At 47.8% G+C, this 20482-nt stretch overlaps 2 protein-coding genes across 2 annotated transcripts; one reads left to right on the forward strand and one right to left on the reverse strand.

Moving 5' to 3' along the window:
* Nucleotides 1-1678: 1678 nt before the first annotated feature.
* On the reverse strand, nucleotides 1679-8461 carry TRIM52 (tripartite motif containing 52). Its single transcript, XM_023201786.3, has 2 exons — nucleotides 6474-8461; nucleotides 1679-3749 (listed from the first exon to the last, which is right to left on the reverse strand). The coding sequence occupies exons 1-2, from the start codon at nucleotides 7281-7283 to the stop codon at nucleotides 3729-3731; spliced, it is 831 nt and encodes a 276-aa protein (XP_023057554.1). The 5' UTR covers nucleotides 7284-8461; the 3' UTR covers nucleotides 1679-3728.
* Nucleotides 7288-20258, forward strand: LOC111535493. Its single transcript, XM_026451133.1, has 3 exons — nucleotides 7288-7854; nucleotides 15976-16031; nucleotides 20193-20258. Exons 1-3 carry the CDS (start codon nucleotides 7288-7290, stop codon nucleotides 20224-20226), a joined length of 657 nt encoding a protein of 218 aa, XP_026306918.1. The 3' UTR covers nucleotides 20227-20258.
* The last annotated feature ends 224 nt before the right edge of the window (nucleotides 20259-20482 follow it).

Genomic DNA, 20482 nt, shown 5'->3' on the forward strand with positions numbered 1-20482 from the left:
GTGTTTCTCAACTGGGGATGATTTGGCAATGTCCCTTTATGGGACATTTGGTAATGTCTAGAGACATTTGTGGTTGTGACAACTAGTGGAGGGGTATTACCTGCCTATGGTGGGTAGAGTCCAGAGATGCTACTAAGTATCCTACAATGCATAGGACAGCTGCCCACAACAAAGAATTATCTAACTCAAAATGTCAATAGTGTTGAGGTTGAGAAATCCTCGTCTAGGCTTGGTGTGGTGGCTCGTGCCTGTAATCCCAGCACTTTGGGAGGCCAAGGCAAGAGGATCACTTGAGCCCACCAGGAGTTCAAGACCAGTGTAGGCAATGGAGGGAGACCCCGTCTCTACAGAAAATAAAAATAAATTAGCTGCACTATAGTCCTTGTTACACAGGAGGCTGACGCGGGAGCATGGCTTGAGCCTAGGAAGTAAGTGAGCTGTGATCGCACTACTGCACTCCAGTCTGGGCAACAGAGTGAGACCCTGACTCAAACAAAACAAAAAAACATTGAAAGACAGAAAGAGGCTGGACATGGTGGCTCAAGCCTGTAATCCCAGCACTTTGGGAGGCTAAGGTGGGCAGATCACGAGGTCGGGAGATCGAGACCATCCTGGCTAACACGGTGAAACCCCCATCTCTACTAAAAACACAAAAAAATTAGCCGGGCATAGTGGTTGGTGCCTGTAGTCCCAGCTACTCGGGAGGCTGAGGCAGGAGGATGGCGTGAATCCAGGAGGTGGAGCTTGCAGTGAGCCGAGATCGCGCTACTGCACTCCAGCCTGGGCAACAGAGTGAGACTCCGTCAAAAAGAAAAAAGAGAGAGAGAGAGAAGGAACAAGAAATCAATCAATCAATCCTGGTTTAGATGATAACATGGATCAGGCTTTTTTGTTGTTTTTTTTCCCCCAGACAGTCTCACTCTGTCGCCCAGGCTGGAGTGCAGTGACGTGATTTCAGCTCATTGCAACCTCCACCTCCTGGGTTCAAGCAATTCTCCTGCCTAGGCCTCCTGAGTAGCTGGGACTACAGGCGCCCGCCACCACACCTGGCTAATTTTTTGTATTTTTAGTAGAGACGGGGTTTCACCGTGTTAGCCAGGATGTTCTCAATCTCCTGACCTCGTGATCCACCTGCCTTGGCCTCCCAAAGTGCTGGGATTATAGGCCTGAGCCACTGTGCTTGGCCTGGATCAGGTCTTTATGCCAAAATGAATCATGCAGTCTAGGCTCAGTAGGATAGTAAGGCTGTTAAATGTAAGTAAGTAAGGCTGATAAATTGGGAAGGAAAAAAATATGGAGTCAGTAAAACAGTGGGCTCTCTAAAGCTGAAGGGCAGGTATAATTGGAGTGTGCTTAAGTGTATTAGAAGGCTAACAGCTAAGGTCATAGTGCAATGGGAGTTGATTTCAGATGCGTAGCCAATCTGTGTGAAGATGAGATCCAGGGTACAGCCACAGAAGTAGAGGAACAAGTTTAAACGGTCTGATTTGCGATACAGCAGTGAACAGCTGAACCTAATAGGGAAGGCATTCAATAAACAGATGATCTATATGTTTTTCCTCAGTGTTTTTGTAGCCCATACCTCTACTTTTCATATACCTGAAAATCTCCCATTCATCCCTTACGTGTTAATTAAAATTTCAAAATTAAGTATGATTAAAATTAATGAAAGCAATAGTAATTTTAGAAGGAAAAAAATTTATTCAGATGACATGATAGCCATGTCACTGTTAAGCCTGAACTTTTCTTTCCTGGGTGGTGTAAAAGGTTCAAGAAAACAAGCTACTTTTAATAACACTCTTGCAGTGTTTTCTCTCCAGAGCTAGATATATCAAAACATTAAAAAATTAAAAAGTTTTTAAACGTGTAAGGAGCAAATGGAATAATGAATAAAGGTTTTTCATCTGTTTAGTCATTTTATACCCAAGTTTCTCTAGAGTATTTATCTGGAAGTTTCTAGTCAAAACAATTAGACTTTGAGTTTCACAAACTCCTCTTGAAGCTCTTTCAGTGAGGCCTGCACATCAGTATGAAACACATTCTTTCCAAAAGCTACCACAGGTAGATTTTAAGAACAAGCTCAGGAGAACATCACTCAAAATAATTCCAAGTATTTCACTTTTTTCCTTCAAATGACATTCATGAATCTGGTCCTTGAAAGACTAGTCAAGAAAATTAGACATTTTTTAGCATTAGTTTGCTCATACATACATATACTATATTCTTATATCTATTTTTGGCAAGTTTTGATGTTCATTATGAAATGAACAGTGAAATTGGTGTTTGCCTCTTGACATTTCAATGTCAATGTATTTTAAGCTTCAGTGTGTTAAAACTCTGCTGAAAAATTTTACCTTTTGAAATGTTCAAGTATAGATTCTTTTTCATTGTTCTTCCAACCTTGGGGTTGTTCTGTCCACGAGTTCAGCAGAATCCATTTTTCTTTGACAACCAAGAAACTTCAATATGTAACAGAAAACATGGAATGGCATTTAGATCTTCAAAAAGCAGGGCAAACTGGAACGGATGTACTGTTTCTCACAATGGTCTATGCTGACAGCAAGGTTGAAGATTTCCAGTAGGTTATGGGTTATCAGTGAAAGTTGATGCTTCGTTGTGACAGCTGCAGTATATCTTGAATCCCAGTTTTCTTCAATTTTTGCCAAAAACCCAAATTTAACACAGTTTGCTGTCGTGCCATTAATATATACTGCTATAAAATTTCCTCCAGCTCAGTTCATTTGATACAGCTGCAAGTCTTTGGTGGTCAAGTAGTAGGCTCACAAAAACAGCACATACAGTTTTGAAAGCCTTATTCTGAATGTAAGCAAAGTACAGTTTTCTTCATCAGTAGATTCATCTCGACTAACAGCAATGAAGGATGAGCCGATGTTTTTTTTTTTTTTGAGACAGAGTCTCGCTTTGTTGCCCAGGCTGGAGTACAGTGGCGCAAGGGCATCTTGGCTCACTGAAAGCTCCGCCTCCTGGGTTCATGCCATTCTCCTGCCTCAGCCTCCTGCGAGCTGATATTTTTTAAGATCTGAAGTTTGATACATTCAGTCATTAAATCAGAGTTAAGACTGCACAAGTAGATGAAGAAATTCTGGAATTCTTTATTTGTGGCAGCACTCAGAATGCAAGGTTTCACAAGTTTCTCCATTTTTTTCTCCTTTGCAATTAAAAGGGCTATTTAATATTAAGCTTTCATGGCTTTGAAGATTCCTGTGAATATTTCAATGCTGTCCAGTCTTAAAGCTGCAGAGAATCGGGCTTTGCAGAACACTCCACTGTTTCTAATGGCATGAATTTAGCAGTGTTTGGCATGGTGTCACTGCCCAGCACTTTCAGATAACTCAAACTGAAGAAGTTGACCCTATCTTCTGCATGATAACCTGAATATATACTTGCGAAAAGCCTCAAAATTTTTTTTTGGCTGCCATTTTTAGCTACCTCAAAGGAGATAACCGAAAAACAAGGAGTACTGATGATGGAAGCATCTGGTCCCTCTTGCAGAGTGATGAATGATTTTATTGGTGGCAGCTGGGTGGCAGGACAATCTAGGCATCCAGTTATGCCTGAGCCCCAATAAGTGAAATCTTTGTTCGTTTTCTTTTTATACACCCGTCTGCTTCCTAAAACCTGACACCATTTAGTGGTGCCCTTGGTCAAATCTAAATGATCTTACTTTCATAATCCTTTGATTCTAGCTTGCAGAGTCAAGACGAGCTCTAACTCATGGGATGGACAAACTGGAAGATGTAAAATAAGTAAGGCTTTCTGGGTCAAAAAGCCTCTTTTTACACAAAACCAAATTTTAAAAGAACATTGACCTCAAAACAATAACACTGTCCTGGTTATGCAATAGAAATAGCTATATAAATGTAATCATATCCTTAATGAACAACTCCTGTGGCTACCCAACTTTTCACACCTTATTGATTATAGGCCTTGCTGTGAATGCTTTCTTGCTCTATCTGAAGTATTCCCACCAAAGAGCTGTTTCCAACTTTATTTCCTATATTATGAAAAATGAAGTTTTTTCAACATTGTAACAAAGTATATGATAATGTATACTATATTAAATAAACCGTTATACAAAAATAGTTCCTTTTACTGTTAACTATTATTATGACTTTGATCAGTAAAATTCTAAATCATGCAACTATAATTTACATGTTTACCAATGGAAGGAAGTGACAACTGCATAAAGAATGAAAGAGACAACGGGGCGCAATGGCTCACGCCTGTAATCCCAGCACTTTGGGCGGCCGAGGTGGGGGGATTACGAGGTCAAGAGATTAAGACCATCCTCGCCAACATGGTGAAACCCTGTCTATACTAAAAATGCAAAAATTAGCTGGGCGTGGTGGTGTGCACCTGTAGTCCCAGCTACTCGGGAGGCTGAGGCAGGAGAATAGCTTGAACTCGGGAGGAGTAGGTTGCAGTGAGCCGAGATCGCACCATTGCACTCTAGCCTGGCGACAAGTGAGACTCCATCTCAAAAAAAAAAAAAATTGTGTCTTAACTGTGCACTTACCAATATTTACTATAAAATGGGGGAAGGGGATGATGATAAAAGTTAGCAGAGGAGGGCCGGGCACGGTAGCTCATGCCTGTAATCCCAGCACTTTGGGAGGCCCAGGTGGTGCATCTCCTGAGGTCAGGAGTTCGAGAGCAGCCTGGCCAACATGACGAAACCCCGTCTCTACTAAAAATACAAAAATTAGCTGGGCATGGTGGTGCGTGCCTGTAATCCCAACTACTAGATGTGCTGAGGCAGGAAGATTGCTTGGACCTGGGAAACAGAGGTTGCAGTGAGCCAAGTTCGTGCCATTGTACTTTTGCCTGGGCAACAGAATGGGACACCATCTCAAAAAAAAAAAAAAAAAAAAAAGTTAGCAGAGGAATGGAAGGTTCTCTTTTTTCCTCAGCTTCAGTGTACTAAGACCCAGAAGCATAGGACATAAGTTTTTTCCATGGGATAATTTAGTTATTACCTTGGGTGAAAACATGGTGCTAGGATTTGTCCTTAAAGTCAGATTAGTGTAACAGAGGTAGCAGTGATTTATGGTTAGATTTGTGTCTTAACTGTACACTTACCAATATTTGCTATAAAATGGGGGCAGGGGGTGATAATATCTACTATATGAAGCCTGTAGGACAGTGTTCTGTGTTTATGTTTTGACTGCAACTCTAAGTAAGCAATATATTTTTAGACTAAGTATACACATGTATATATATAACTTAAAAGTTTCATAAAGCAATACTTACCCTTACTATGTCCATGTGTTCTAATATTTTCTCTTATTTCATTTTGAGGTAATGCTAGGCGTGACCCATTTATTTTATTTTAAGACCCACTAATTGGTCAAAAACACAATTTGAAAACCACTGCTATAGGAGATCAAGAGGAAATACATTTTATAAACTGTAAAGCACTACTAAGATGTGAGCAACTGCTGCTGAATATCCAGGTCAACCTTTATGGGACTGAAGACAACCTCTCTTTCGTTTGGGCACTGCCAGGAGTCAAATCTACCTACACTTTTGGTAAGGAAGATGGTACTCGCTGTCATTGAGACAATTTTCTAATGCTTAGAAGTCAAGACTAGAAAGCAAGGCATTAACCATATCAGCACCCAAACAAGGGAAGACAAGTTACAAGAAAGCCAAATAAAACAGCAAACATTTGTTTAGTGCTTTATGGTTAACATATGTGATCTCTGTTAATCCTTACAATCCTAGGGAAAAAGTGAAGCTCAAGGAGGTTGACACCTGCCCAAGACTAGACAGTAAGTGGCAAAGCCAGGTCACCTGATCCTAAATCCCGCACTCCTTCCACTATGATAAAATACCAGTAAAGAAAAGTGATCAGGATATGAGGCACATTCTGATCCATCAAAGATGCTTTGCCTTGCTCTAGAAGGAAAACGGATCCTACTCAAGGTAGGATGCAATCCCAGACTTTCAGAGGAGGGTGTGGCCAGTTGCTACCAGTAGTCTAGGACTCACACCTGGCATTTCTGTCTACCAATACATCTATTTTGACACTGTTTGTGCTGAGGTCCCAAATGTCTATCATCTCCAAGTACTGTGGCTTTCTATTCCTATCTGTACCTGTCCCAGGGACTTGGTCAAGGACTCACATTAGAGAGAAATGAAGTACTGGGTATCTGTTACTCGTGTCCCGCGCACTTAGGTAGACAAGACAGTATTAGCAGTAGTGGTCCGCTTCCAGTGACCGTCGTATTATTTGTTCAGCTTCCTCTGGGGAAGCCAATCTGCCCCAGCCTTCATGGTTTTGTGTCTCCTTTTTTACCCATATGACCATCTCTCTCCACTGTGTCTCCCTCATCAAATAAAGAGTTTAGCAACTAAGTAGCTGAGGAGGTGGGAAAGGAATGCTACACATTCCCCAGCTCTCCTACTTACCTTTCCACTCCCTTCAGCCCCCCACATTCCCTTTCTCTCACCTGGTACTCCTGAACCACCTCCTCCAAAGGCACCACGCTGTGGTGTTTGTGGCTCCTGGATTCTCGGCACACCACACAGATGGCCTCTTTGTCCACCTCACAGAAGAGTTTCAGGGGTTCCTGGTGTTTGAAGCACATGCCCTGATCATTACTCCGGTTCCCCCGACAAGGAGTGGGGCACATCTGGCGAATTATGTGGACCATGTTGGCCAGCTGCAAGTTGGGACGAAAGCTGCGACGTGTAAAGCTCTTTCGGCACTGGGGGCAGGTGAACTGCCCTGGAAGGGGCGAGGAAGGAGACGGGTGGATGTCAGGATACAGCTCTTCATCTTCGTCCTCATCGTATGCTTCCAGTATTTCTTCTTCTCCGTAGACATCAATTCTCAGGTCAGGTCTCAAGCCTCCTAAGTAATAGTCCTGATCTTCCTCTTCTTCTTCCTCCTGGTCCCACATATGGTCTACGTTGTCCCAATTAGTTATACCACTGTCACCGAGCCGGAGTTCACCGTCCTTTTGGTCTTGGAACAACTCTTCGTCAGCATTCCCTCGATACAACACCTCTCGAATGGAGCCGTCCCATCCATCCACGGCCCCCACCGCTTCCCCGTCCTCCTCCTCCTCCCATTCATCTTCCTCTTCGTTCTGGTCCTCCTCGTCCTTCTTACCCCACAGCTGGGTCACACACCCTCGGCAGAAGTTGTGCCCACAGCTGATGGACACGGGGTCCTTGAAGTAATCCAAGCAGATGGCACACACCGCTTCCTCCTGAAGGGTCTGCATGGGGCTGGGAGTAGTGGCATAACCAGCCATCTTAATGCCTGCGGCAGGTGTAGATACCTCAGCTTGGAGCTGCGGTGCGGGGACGCGCCTGCAGGCCTGCCTCCAGACTACTCTGGTGAGCCGAGGCAGTCCTCAACCTTGCTCTTCTTCCTCGGGCCCGCAGGGGAGCTTTGATCCCCTCTCTCAGGTTGCGAACGCCCAGATCCAGACTGAGCCTTTCTCTGGGATCGGTGGGGACAGACCAGGCTGCAGCCCCCAACTGCTCGGTCCTGTCACGTCTCTCGCTACCCTCAGGGTGTGCCCTACACCGCGGCGTCCGCCTCAGATGCAGCCGCCCGCTACCCGGCCCGAGGCGACGCAAAATGACGTCTCGCTCACGCACGCGCTCGGGAGAGACGCTCTAAGCTGGCGGAGGACCACGTCTTTATGGTGTGTCAGGAGCCGCGCCGGCCGGGAGTTGGGTGAGCTGGGGGGCGCCCGTGCCCGCGCGCCGCCCGCCCTAGCTGGGCTAGTGCTGCACATTCCAGCCAGCCCCCTCCCCAAGACCCCATTCCCAATCCCCTTCTCAGCTCCCTCGGGCCGGCAGAGCGGCTCTGATCAGGTCAGCGGCGGACGCCGGGAAGCGGCCCGGCTTGGGAGAGGTGGTTTGGTTGGTTGGCTGGTTCTGGATGGGGGGGGTCAACCCTCGAGCGGGACTGGCTCTCCGAGCTGTTGTCCGGCCTGAGCGGGAGCCCCGGGAAGTGTAGAGGGAAGGAGGATAAATCTCTCCGGGAAGCCCCACCCGGGCCGGGGCCGAGTTGGTCCAAGGCGGTGGGGAAGCTTCGGACACCACCCTGGTGCTGTCCCCTGTCCCGCCGTCCGCGCTTGGGGTGCCTTGGTGGGGATCCGGGTGCCGCACTGGGAGGCCCTGCCGCCGGGGAGGCTCGGATCCGGGGCGCCCAGTGCCCCCCGCTGTCTTCTGGGAGTCGCCGGGCCGCAGCTCCACGCAGGCCTCGGACGCAGCCTCCCGGCGCCCAGGCCTGTTTCTGCTTGTGGGGCCGCGGCTGCGCAGTATTGCGGCGTCTCCCAGCAAAGCTGCGCCCCGGGCGTGGGTCCCCTGAGGGGGCCGGGGCTCAAGTTCCCCTCGGTTCTGCCGCCTGCGTCGGGGTAGGGGTTCCAGGTTCCAGCCCTGAGCTCTGTGAGCTCGGCCGGGAGGGGACTGGATTTGGGACCACACGTCCTCACCGCCGTGGGTTAGACTTAGTTTGAGAGCGGCTGGCCCCTCCTTCCTGTCCCGGTGTCCTCCACTGTCTGTTATGCTCTTTATTCCTGCCTGGGGAGGGAGGGCTGGGGACGCCATCTGGGTCTGTTTTCTACCCCAGCGGGGCCGTAGGACAGTGTCATTTAAACACCACTCTGTCACCTTTCCTGGAGAGGGGCCCTGATTCAGGGCTGAGATTTTTTTGAGATGGAGTCTGGCTGTCGCCGAGGCTGGAGTGCAGTGGCCGGATCTCAGCTCACTGCAAGCTCCGCCTCCCGGGTTCACGCCATTCTCCTACCTCAGCCTCCCGAGTAGCTGGGACTACGGGCGCCGCCACCACGCCCTGCTAATTTTTTTGTATTTTTGGTAGAAACGGGGTTTCACCGTGTTAGCCAGGATGGTCTCGATGTCCCGATGTCGTGATCTGCCCGCCTCGGCCTCCCAAAGTGCGGGCTGAGAGATCTTACAGTGTGAGGGGGAATGAGGCCTTCGGGAAAGGCTTCTCAGGGGTTGTCTCCTTCTGTCTTCTGTCTCTCCAGGTAGGGACAGAACCAGGTCAGGCCTGGACTTGCAGTCCCAGAGAACAGAGGATGGAGATGGGGACTGGTACTCATGGGCTCTGTGTATGCCTTCTATGGCCTGGTTCTGTGTATAAATGTTCCACCCCAGTGCTGAGAGCCAAGACACCCCCTTGGCCTTGGTGCTGGGGGCATCCTGGGGCAAGGAGTGTAGGCAGAACTCCCGAAAGTTGGAGATTTGGGGAAATTGTGTCCCCTTCCTTTTAGACTCCTGTAGCCCCCTGCAGTGGCAAGATCTCAGCCCACAGCAATCTCCACCTCCTGGGCTCAAGCAATCCTCCCACTTCAGCCTCTGGAATAGCTGGGAACACAGGCATGCACCACCACTCCAGGCTAATTTTAGTTTTTGTAGAGACCGGGTTTCGTCATGTTGCCCAGGCTAAAGTGCCGTGGCTATAGTCACAATTATTGCACACTACCACCTCAAACTCCTAGGCTCAAGTGATCCTCCTGTCTCAGCCTGCAGAGTAGCTGGGACTACAGGCATGTACCACCATGCTTGACTTAACCATTCTTTTTTAGATTTTTTTTTTTTTTTTTTTTGAGACAGGGTCTTGCTCTGTTGCCCAGGCCAAATGCAGTGGTGTGATAATGGCTCATTGCACCCTTGATCCCTGGGCTCAGGTGAACCTCCTGCCTCAGCCTCCCAAGTAGCTGGGACTACAGGTGTGCATTACCACATTGGGCTAATTTTTATTTTATTTTTTTGTAGAGATGAGGTCCTGCTATGTTGCCCAGGCTAGTCTTGAACTCCTGGTTTAAGCAGTCCTGTCTCAGCCTCACAAAGTGCAGGAATTACAGACCTGAGCCACTATGCTCAGCCCCATACAAGGTTTTTTTTTTACCTGCCCTTCAGTAAGAAGTACATTGCACATACTGATCCAATACAGACCTGCATATATATAACAGAAACAAAATTTCTGCAAACTCTTCTTTCCCTTATGACATCCATGGCACTCTGATACTTTATTTCAGTAAAATGCTGTTGAAGACCCACGGACATGACTGCACCCCTCACTAACTGATCACTGGTTTGGGGAGGAACACCAATGTCCCAGTGGAACCTTGAGAACACCTTGGAGTCCTCCTCTTCCTCTCTGGACCTGAGCCAAACTGTGAGTGGTACAGAGCAAGGACCATATGTATTCTGTTCATAGTTGCATACTCAGTTCATTGACCACAGTGCCAAGCACACAGTGAGCACTTCCTGTGTATCTGCTGAGTAAATAAACGAACAAACCCAACACCTTTCAGCCAAGTCCTGCTGATTTGTTTCTCCTCCGTTCCAGCCTTACTTCTGCCAGCCTTACTTACTTCCAGCCTCACCCCCATCAGCTTCAGACTGGATAAAAGGAAACCATTTCTCTAAAGGATCACTTGCCCTCTCATTTCAGGCCATCCTGCAGCCACCAGAACCTTCCTTCTACATGAAATGAAAGGCTCACCACTTCATAAGCTTTAGGGAAATTCTTGACCAGGTGCAGTGGCTCACTCCTGTAATCCCAGTGCTTTAAGAGGCCAAGATGGGAGGATTGCCTGAGCCAGGTGTTTGCCACCAGCCTGGGCAATATAGTGAGACCCCGTCTCTACAAAAAAAAAAAAAAAAAAATTGGCTGGGTGTGGTGGCTCACGCCTTTAATCCCAGCAATTTTGGAGGCTGAGGCGGGTGGATCACTTGAGGTCAGGAGTTCGAGACCAGCCTGGCCAACATGGTGAAACCCCGTTGCTCCTAAAGATACAAAAATTAGCCAGGTGGGGCGGCAGGTGCCTGTAATCCCAGCTACTCGGGAGGCTGAGGAGGAAGAATTGCTTGAACCTGGGAGGTGGAGGTTGCAGTGAGCCAAGATCGTGCTACTGCATGCACTCCAGCCTGGGCAACAGAGTGAGACTCCATCTCAAAAATAATAAAAATAAATAAATAAAAACTAAAAGAAAATTACCTGGGTGTGACGATGTGCGCTTGTAGTTCCAGCTACTTGGGAGGCTGAATTGGAAGGATCATTTGAGCCCAGGAGGTCAAGGCTGCAGTAAGCAGTGATCGTGCCACTGCCCTCGGCCTGGGCAACAGAGCAAGACGCAATCTTAAAAAAAAAAAAAATTCCTGGCCAGGTGCAGTGGCTCATGCCTATAATCCCAGCACTTTGGGAGGCCGAGGCGGGCGGATCACGAGGTCAGGAGATCAAGACCATCCTGGCCAACATGGTGAAACCCTGTCTCTACTAAAAATATAAAAAATTAGCCAGGTGTGGTGGCAGGCGCCTGTAGTCCCAGCTACTCGGGAAGCTGAGGCAGGAGAATGGCGTGAACCTGGGAGGCAAAGCTTGCAGTGAGCTGAGATTGCACCACTGCATTCCAGCCTGGGTGACAGAGAGAGACTCTGTCTCAAAAAAAAAAAAAAAAAAAAAAACCCCGGGGACGTGCCCCCACTGGGCTTGTCTTCTTTCTCCTCTTTGTGGAGAAGCTCACAGATCCGGGTGCAGCAGAAGTGTGACTGCAGCCCAGGCTGCCTCCCTGCGTCCTCGTACCTTCTCCTTGCCCTGCACTGCCACACCAGCAAACAGTAAGATCTACAGGAGCCACACAGCTTCCCCGCAAGGCAAACAGCTGGGGTCAGGGGTCAACCTGCCAGCTGCCCACGCCAAGGGGACAGCTGCCACACCTCACACTGGCCTGGGGCACCATCTTCAACTTGCCTGAGTTGCGCTAACCCTTCCCTCCTGGAGCAGCCTTTGGCCTGACCTTGTCCCCAAAGGTGGTCAGGCACACGAGGCTGAGAGTGCCAGTCCCTCCCGTTGCCAAGGGCGCTGCTGTCCAACCTTGCCATGTCTGTGCCTTCACTGGATTCTGAGCTCCTGGCAACTGCATGTAACTTCACCTGTTTCTTGTAATCAGATTTCCTTTGGAGGCGAGCCCAGAGTCCTGCCCATGGAAACACAAAATCCATTTGAGAACCCAAGGGACCCCAGAGCATCTCCACAAGCCCCTGACAACCTGGACAACTGACAACTCTTCCCCCTGCCATCCCCAAGGTGGCCTCCCCGCCACAGGACTCCGTGTTCCTTGCATGACTGTCCTTTCTGTTCAGCCTGGGCTCTGCAGAGTGCATCACCCAGCCCCTCACTCCCACCCCGGCCTTCGCACATGCTGGTCTAAGTCATCTGTGCCTGCAGACATTAAGGTGGAGGAACGTGATTCCACCAGCACCGCACAGCCTGCGAGGAGGTGAACCCAGGGATTGTGTGTCTAAGTCCACGGAGGGATGAACAGGCCCAGGAAGCAGGAAAATCCTCCTGCCCAGGCCTCGCTCCCACCCCCACTGTCTCCCTGTGTGGCACCTTCTGGTCAGTCAGCTCAGCCAAACACAGGCATTCCGGGCCCGGCTAGACTAGCCTGGACACCTGCCTCTCCCTTGGCTCCTTTCTCAGCCGCTCCTGTGACAGGACAGACGGCGAGCCTAGAGTGAGTGCCAAGGATGTGAGTGTAGCCTCCGGTGTGCATGCCACAGTCTCAGGAGTAGGCCGAGCAGCAGGCACATGATGAGGGCTCTGAGCACCCTCAGGAGCAGAGAAGTAGCTTACGGATCCGGCAGGTCAGGGTGGCAGCTTGGCAGGAACTTCTTCCTCCAGATCACAGTGGGAAAAGCAGCCTCCACCCCACAGGTCACTGGCTTTGTGTCCTGACGGTGCTGCCACAGCCCGCTCCTGGAAATGGATTCTCTCCCTTGACCCAGACCCAGGAGGCCTCACCTCAGCCCCAGGGATTCCCGCTCAGGGAGGCCAGGGCGTCTCCGGCGTTGCACAAGTGCTGAGTCAGATTTCTAGGCTTCAGGCAGCCCTGAGATCCACCCCGCTTGGCACACACCTCTCCTGCTGACTTCTCTGGAGTTGGTCTCAAACCACTAGCTGCTACCCTTCCCTTGAACCCAGCTGAGAGCCGTGCCGAGGGACTAAGGGGTCCTCGAAGCAGGCCCTTAGAGCCTACCTGGTGCTCACAGGCCTCAGGTACCTCCTGTTCCAGAGATAGAATGTTCTGGAAAGAGCAGCTGCAGCGGGTGCACTCAGGGCTGGCTTTCCTCAGCAGTGTTGCTGCAACTGCATTTCTCAGGACTCTAATTTCAGAAATCGCATCCGTGGAAACTCACACCAGTCATCTTATGCTGGAGAAGCCTGCACGAGTCCACCTGTGACGGTTCAATTCCAGGTCATGGTGGGGAGATGAGCCCTTACACGTAGCCTGGGGACTGTCAGAGGTGCAGAGAGGCTGTGCAGCATGGCGGAGTCACACGGACATTGGCAAATCACAGCCAAGAGCCAACTCTGGCCCTCAGCTTCTTTCTGTAAGGCCCAAGAACTAAGAACAGTTCTTAAATTTCAAAAGTGTAATGAAAGAAAACGAGGAATTGTAAACAAAACAAAAAGAAAGGAAGATGTGAACAGAGACCATATCAGGCCAGAAAAGTCTAAAATATTTAGTATCTGACACTTGACAGAAGTTTGGTCACACCGGGCTAGGAGGCTGGAGCAGAGGCCCCCTGAGTGCCTCTGATGTGGAGATTGAGCCTTATGTCTGTTGTCTTGTGGTGGGACACAGGTTGGTGACCCCAACATGATCGCAGTTGTCATCCTGCCTTCCCTCCCTCCCGTGTGCCGGCAAGTAGATGCGCACTGGGGTTATTAATGAGTGCTGCTGTTCTGGTACAGGAGTCCCCCCTACTCCTTGGGAGATGTAGTCCATGACACCAGCTGATGCCTGAAACCTAAGATGACATGGAACCTGACGGCCATCAATCGAAATACGTTTCTGTTCATGTCCCCACTCACACATGGAATCCCTTTTCCATCTGAACTGGGTACTTGCCATGTACTGTGGCATCACTTTGGCTGTTAGAGGCGTGGTAGCAAAACTAACACAAAGCCCTTTTTTCTTTATAATTTGAAGGACAGAAGGTCCGTTCTTACTATAGATTTTTGCAACCTCAATATACAATTTTTTTCTTACTGAGAACATTCCCCTTTTCACTTAAAGGAGTACTTTATGGCTTCTATTTGGCACACCCGAATTGCCAGCATCCCTACTGTGTGCGTTGGGGTATTATTAAATAAAATAAGGGTGACTTGAGCAGAGTCCTGCCGTATGCAGTTTGATAGCTGAGATGGCTGCTGAGTGACCACGGCAGGGAGGGTGGACAGTGTGGAGACCCCGGACAAAGGGATGGAGCAGCATGGCACCACAGACCCCGGACACAGGAATGGAGCAGCATGGCGCCAGATGCCACACTCCTCAAGACGGAGCACCCTGTACAACTCAGGAACTGCTTATTTATGGGATTTTCCATTTAACATTTTCGGACTTCAGTTGTTCCCGGGTAACTGAAACCTCAGAAAAGGAAACCAGATAAGGGGAAAGGCTGCTGTGCTGATTTTCCTCTCGAGACCCTGCACTGGGGGCTGGGAACAGATAAAGCAGCATTTCCTATCCTCAGATTGCTTGTGGTTCCTGGGGGAATGGATGCAGTTGTCACACAGCTTGTCATGCAACGGACACAGTAATTCATGCCAAGATTAGTGTGAGGGACATTCAGGAGTCACAGAAGCATCCTCCCCTAGTCAGATGGGTGTGGGGACAGGCTTTTCTGCAGAGCACCGAGGCTAAGCCATCTTTCCATGCACCTTCTGCCATCCCACTTCTCCCATCTACATACATCTTTAAAATCAGCTCTGCTGGGCCGGGCGCGGTGGCTCACGCCTGTCATCCCAGCACTTTGGGAGGCTGAGGCGGGCAGATCACAAGGTCAGGAGACCGAGACCATCCTGGCTAACACAGTGAAACCCCGTCTCTACTAAAAATACAAAAACTTAGCCAGACGTGGTGGTGGGTACCTGTAGTCCCAGCTACTCGGGAGGCTAAGGCAGGAGAATGGCGTGAACCTGGGAGGCGGAGCTTGCAGTGAGCTGAGATCATACCACTGCACTCTAGCCTGGGAGACAGAGCGAGACTCTGTCAAAAACAAAAACAAAAACAAAAAATCAAGTGAAGAGACAACCAGCAGAATAGGAGGAAATATTTGTGAAGTATTTATTCAACAAAGGATTTGTATGCAGAATACACAAGGAACTCAAACAGTGCAACAGAAACAAACCCCAAATAATGGGATTTTAAAACAGCCAAAGGAGCCGAATACACATCTCTCAAAAGAAGACATACCAGTAGCCAATACGTATGTGAAAAAATGCTTAACATCACTAATCATTAGGAAAATGCAAATTAAAATCACAATGAGATATCATTTTATCCCAGTTAGAACAACTATTATCAAAAAGACTTTCAGAAAATGACATGATGGTGAGGATGCAAAGAAAGGGGAGCTTTCATACACTGGATTATGTTTGATTTACTGCACAGAATTGTGAATGGCACTGATGACCCTAAAGTGTGCACTTGATTATTAAAATAATAAATATGATGTATTTTGGCCACATATTGATTTTAAAGCCACTAAAATGAATGATAAGTGCAGGAGGAGCATGTGTATATCCAGGAAAGATAAATGACATTATAACATTTGAACAACAAAAGGAAATTTACCAGGCCTCAAAACGCACAAGGTGTGTTGAGACACTGTCATGGAATCAGCAGTGCATCTGTGTGCTGCCCTGTGTGAACACTGCCTATTTCACAGTGGTGAGGTGGCTGAGCCAGAGAACCAGGCCCTGACTTCTGTGGCTTTCCTAATGGTCTCATTTGCCTTTCCTCATCACCAAGGAGGGTATCCCAGTGGTAGCCAAGTTTCTCCCCCTAACTCACCTCCTTTACACACACCAGCCCCCTGTCCCCAGCACCCAACGCTGCATAAGGGATTCCTTCTGTGGAACCAACATGCTGACAGTTACTCTGTGTTTTCTAGATCATGAGGACCTGGCGCGGGAGCCTTCATCTGAGGATGTCCCAGGCGTTCACATGGTAAGTTCTTCTTTATGTTTCTAAGATGGAAATTTTGTTGCTCTTGGTTCTTTTTATTTGAAATGAGATATGAAAATCTTGCCGTGTACATCATAGATGACTTACAGAATTTTTTGGTGGGAAAATGTGAGCGTTCATTACCAGGTAAGAAATGATCTTGGTTGGGTGCAGTGGCTCACGCCTGTAATCCCAGCACTTTGGGAAGCCGAGGCGGGCAGATCACGAGGTCAGGAGATCGAGACCATCCTGGCTAACATGGTGAAACCCCGTCTCTATTAAAAATACAAAAAACTAGCCAGGCGTGGTGGCGGGCACCTGTAGTCCCAGCTACTTGGGAGGCTGAGGCAAGAGAATGGCGTGAACCCGGGAGGTGGAGCTTGCAGTGAGCGGGAATTGCGCCACGGCACTCCAGCATGGGTGGCAAGAGTGAGACTCCGTCTCAAAAAAAAAAAAAAAAAAGAAAAATGATCTCAAGATAGCATTCTTAGATGACACCTTCAGTTACAAACTATATGGTAGGAATAATTTTTTTTAGGGAAAAAGCTTTCTTCTTATACCATTGTGACTGTACAACCAAAACAATCTTAAACATTGCATAAAAATCTTGTGCCTTTCCAGAAGTGTCTTCTAGGCTTTATTTTGGGACCATTGCCTCAACCACTGTCTCCCATCTGCTTTTCTAATTATCACCAGTAAAGAAAAGACCTGTATGGTGAAACCCCATCTCTACTAAAAATACAAAAATTAGCCAGGCGTGGTGACTGGCAACTGTAATCTCAGCTACTGGGGAGGCTGAGGGAGCAGGAACAGTTGAGCCCAGGAGACGGAGGTTGCATTAAGCTGAGATCATGACACTGCACTCCAGCCTGGGTGACAGTAAGATTCCAGCAAAAAAAAAAAAAAAAAAAAAAAAAAGAAAGAAAGAAAAGAAAAACCTGTGCACTCAGGACACGGCATGGTCTGACCCCTACAGTGTTTTATTTTTCTCTAAATGCAGGTGGACAAAGCCACACAGACGAATAGTACATATTCTGGGATCACCCCTATGCTGAGGAAAAATTCTAGTGTTGACACAGGTGACACTTTCTTGCCTCAGTTTTCTGGAGAACCACTCTGGTTTGAACTTCCTGCCAGAAATGTGATTCAAGCACTTTTGTCTTAAAAAGTGAAGAACCCGGTCAAGAAATGTGACCATTGACTCTAGTGCCTGGAAGGCACAGTGTCATTTGGAGAGAAGAGTGTGCTGGGCATCAGGGTTGGGAAGTATGGAGGAATGAGTCAATGTGGAGTGATTATGAATATCTCTGCGAGTTTGTGTGCTTTTCCCCAGAAAATATGTTCCCGTGTGCAAAGCACAACACAAAGATTGATACTCTGAAACCAAAATTTCATCACCACTGTACTTTCCAAAAATCAACCCATTCATTCCTCACCACAGCTGTAGTGGAAGGTTAAATTTAATATCCCCAGTCATCACATGGAGATGATGTAGAGATAAATTTTCAGGCTTTTGGTCTCCTAAATGGAAATGGCATAGATGAACTCGGGAATGGGTGGAAGGTTGATGCTGTGGGCTACTAGTCTGAAGTTATCACATGGCCCTGGTATAACTTGTCACCCTGTCAGAGAGACCTTAGCATCTGTGTGTGTATGTGGAAGTGTGTTGGCCTATGAAGATCTCAAGCACTGTGTATCACAATAGAATGGTCTCAATTCTAATGGTGCGGTCGTTAGTATGAAACATACAAAGAGAGTTGCCAGGCATTTGGTCTTAAGTGATGAGGTATTCCTCACCTCCTGGTCAAAAGCAAGGAACATTCAGGGACATTCTATTGTATTTAATAAGATCGTCACCACAAACATTAGAAGTGTTCCAATTCAGTATCACACATACCCAAGACACAGGACCTAACAAAATTTCAAGGAGTCTGTTGGCTGTTATTCCGGTGCCCATTTCCTCTACTGGAATCTTCCGCACAACTGGGTTAGAAAGGGTCAGCACCCCCACCTGCTGCCCCCCAGGAAGGGCTGTCTCAGTCCTGGGGCCAGTGTGAGCGTGAGCAGCAGCGGACCCCATGACACACACACATTGACAGGAAGAGCAGAAGGACAAACATCACATGCCAAGGAGGGGTCATCTTTGAATGGTAGGATAATTCAGTATTTTCATCTGGATTTAGTCTTCTTTAAAACAAAAGGTTACTGAATGCATAGAATATTTTGGCTAGAATTAAATCTCTTCTTTGAAGAAATGTTGCTTTTTATCTCGTTCAAAATGTTCTGGCCGGGCATTTTGGGTGGCCAAAGCATGCGAATCACTTGAGGTCAGCAGTTCAAGACCAGCCTGACCAACATGGAGAAACCCAGTCTCTATTAAAAATACAAAATTAGCTGGACATGGTGGCGCATGCCTGTAATCCCAGCTACTCTGCAGGCTGAGGCAGGAGAATCGCTTGAACCCGGGAGGCTGATGTTGCAGTGAGCCGAGATCACACCATTACACTCCAGCCTGGGCAAGAAGAGAAAAAGTGCATCTCAAAAAAAGAAAAAAAATGTTCTAGAAGCGATGAAAAACACAGCAACAGGCCATGTGGATCCTGCAAAGAAAATTATCTCCAGGGGATCAAGAAGGGAGGGCAAATTAGCTCAGGTCAGATTAGGAAGGAGGAGCCCTATAGGGAAACACTGTGTGGTGTACCCGGTTTCAGATGGGTTAGTTCATGTGCAAGAGGTTGCCTTAGCTAGAGGACCAAGGCCCTGTCTTCTGTGGCCTTCCTGATGCCTGCCTTCACCACTTGCCTTCCCTTACCACCATGGAGGATGGACCGGCAGAGGCTGAGTCTGTGCTGTGAACACACCTTTCCACACACGCCAGCCCCGGGTCCACAACTCCAAGACCACCTGAGGGATTCAGTCAGTGGAGCTCATGTGCTTATAGTGACTCTGTTTCCCAGGTGACAAGGAAGATCTGGAGGAGGATGTGCCAGGACAGACATTCTATGGGCTACTGTCCTGTATTGATCTCACAGCCCTGGTATAACTCATCAGTCTGGCGGGGACTTTGAGCACCTAGGTGTGCATGTGGAAGTTTGATAGCGTATAGACATTCTAAGCACTGTCTGTCATCATAGGATGGTCTTAATGGTTGCATAACCCAGAATTAGAGTTGGGATGTTTTACAGTGGACTTTGGTGTGGTCAGAAATGTGAAACACATGGCGAGGTCACAGGCTTTTCGTTCAGTGGTCGTGAACAGTGTGCGCACGCACACTGTGTTAAAAGGCAGGGCCGAAGGACAAACATCACATGCCAAGTAGGGGTCGTCTGTAAATGGTAGGATAATTGAGTATTTTCAATTTTCAAATCTTGGGTTGGTCCTCTTTAAAACAAAAGGTTAGTGAATATAGAGAATATTTGAGCTAGAATTAAGTCTCCTCTTTGAAGAAAGGTTGCTTTTTATCTAGTACAAAATGTTCTGTCTGGCCACGGTGTCTGACACCTGTAACCCTTGCATGTTGGGAGGCCGAGACGGTGGGTCACCTGAGGTCGGGAGCAAAACTCTGTGTCAAAAACAAAAAACTGAGTCAGTGTGAGCACGAGCAGCAGTGAACCCCATGGCGCACACACTGCGCTGAAAAGGAAGAGTGGGACAAATCTCACAGGCTAGGTAGGGGTCATCTTTAAATGGTGGGATAATTGGGTTTTTTTAAATCTTAGTTTAATTGCCTCATCACAAAAAGTTAGTTAATGAAATCTTTTGGCTAGAATTAAATCTCTTTCAAGAAAGGTTGCTTCTTACTCAGTACAAAACCTTCTAGAAGGGATGATATACAGAGCAGCAGCACATGTGCATTCTGAGGAGGAAATGACTTTGGCAGGGATCAATAAGAGGGCACTTTAGCTCAGGTCAGATTAGGAAGGAGGAGCCCTAAGAGGCTGCCAGGGACACACAGCCTGCACTACGTGGTGTGCCCTGTTTGAGATTGGCTATTTCACGTTTACGAGGTGGCCTGGAGCTAGAAAGCCAAAGGCCCTGATTCCCTTTCTTCCCTGCCTCTCTCCTGTTCTGCTGTCCTCCTCCCCCACCCACCTCAAGCAATGTTACTGTATTGTTGGTGAGCAACACCACCAAGGTGCTGACGGTCACTCTGTGTCCTCCTAGTTGTGCCAGACTATCTGCAGGAGTGGTCCAGTGACAGCGAAGATGAGGAGGACCCAGAGGATGTGGAGGTCACACCGCCTGGATTTGTCTGAGAAAAACTGATGCTTCCTTAGCTTTATTTTATTTGGATAAAATTAAGATATGAGAATGTGACAATATGTAGAGTACTTTGGCGGATCTTAAAACTGAAAACATGAGACTTAATCATTCCCCAATGTTTTACCAGATAGTTTGTCAAAAGGATCACTGATGAAATGCGTTAATCTCACTCTCCTCCTCTTGGTGGAAAT

The sequence above is a fragment of the Piliocolobus tephrosceles genome, chromosome 4 (genome assembly GCF_002776525.5).
Source record: "Piliocolobus tephrosceles isolate RC106 chromosome 4, ASM277652v3, whole genome shotgun sequence".
NCBI lineage: Eukaryota > Metazoa > Chordata > Mammalia > Primates > Cercopithecidae > Piliocolobus > Piliocolobus tephrosceles.

What these genes read in the sequence shown, in the direction of transcription:
- TRIM52 (XM_023201786.3), bottom strand. Translation starts at nt 7,283, where the DNA reads ATGGCTGGTTATGCCACTACTCCCAGCCCCATGCAGACCCTTCAGGAG. An exon ending in AGGTGGTTCAGGAGTACCAG is followed by an intron (nt 3,750 to 6,473) that starts GTGAGAGAAAGG and finishes TACATCTTCCAG; the next exon opens with TTTGTCCATCCCATGAGTTA.
- LOC111535493 (XM_026451133.1), top strand. Translation starts at nt 7,288, where the DNA reads ATGCCTGCGGCAGGTGTAGATACCTCAGCTTGGAGCTGCGGTGCGGGG. An exon ending in GGCAGAGCGGCTCTGATCAG is followed by an intron (nt 7,855 to 15,975) that starts GTCAGCGGCGGA and finishes TGTGTTTTCTAG; the next exon opens with ATCATGAGGACCTGGCGCGG. An exon ending in ATGTCCCAGGCGTTCACATG is followed by an intron (nt 16,032 to 20,192) that starts GTAAGTTCTTCT and finishes GTGTCCTCCTAG; the next exon opens with TTGTGCCAGACTATCTGCAG.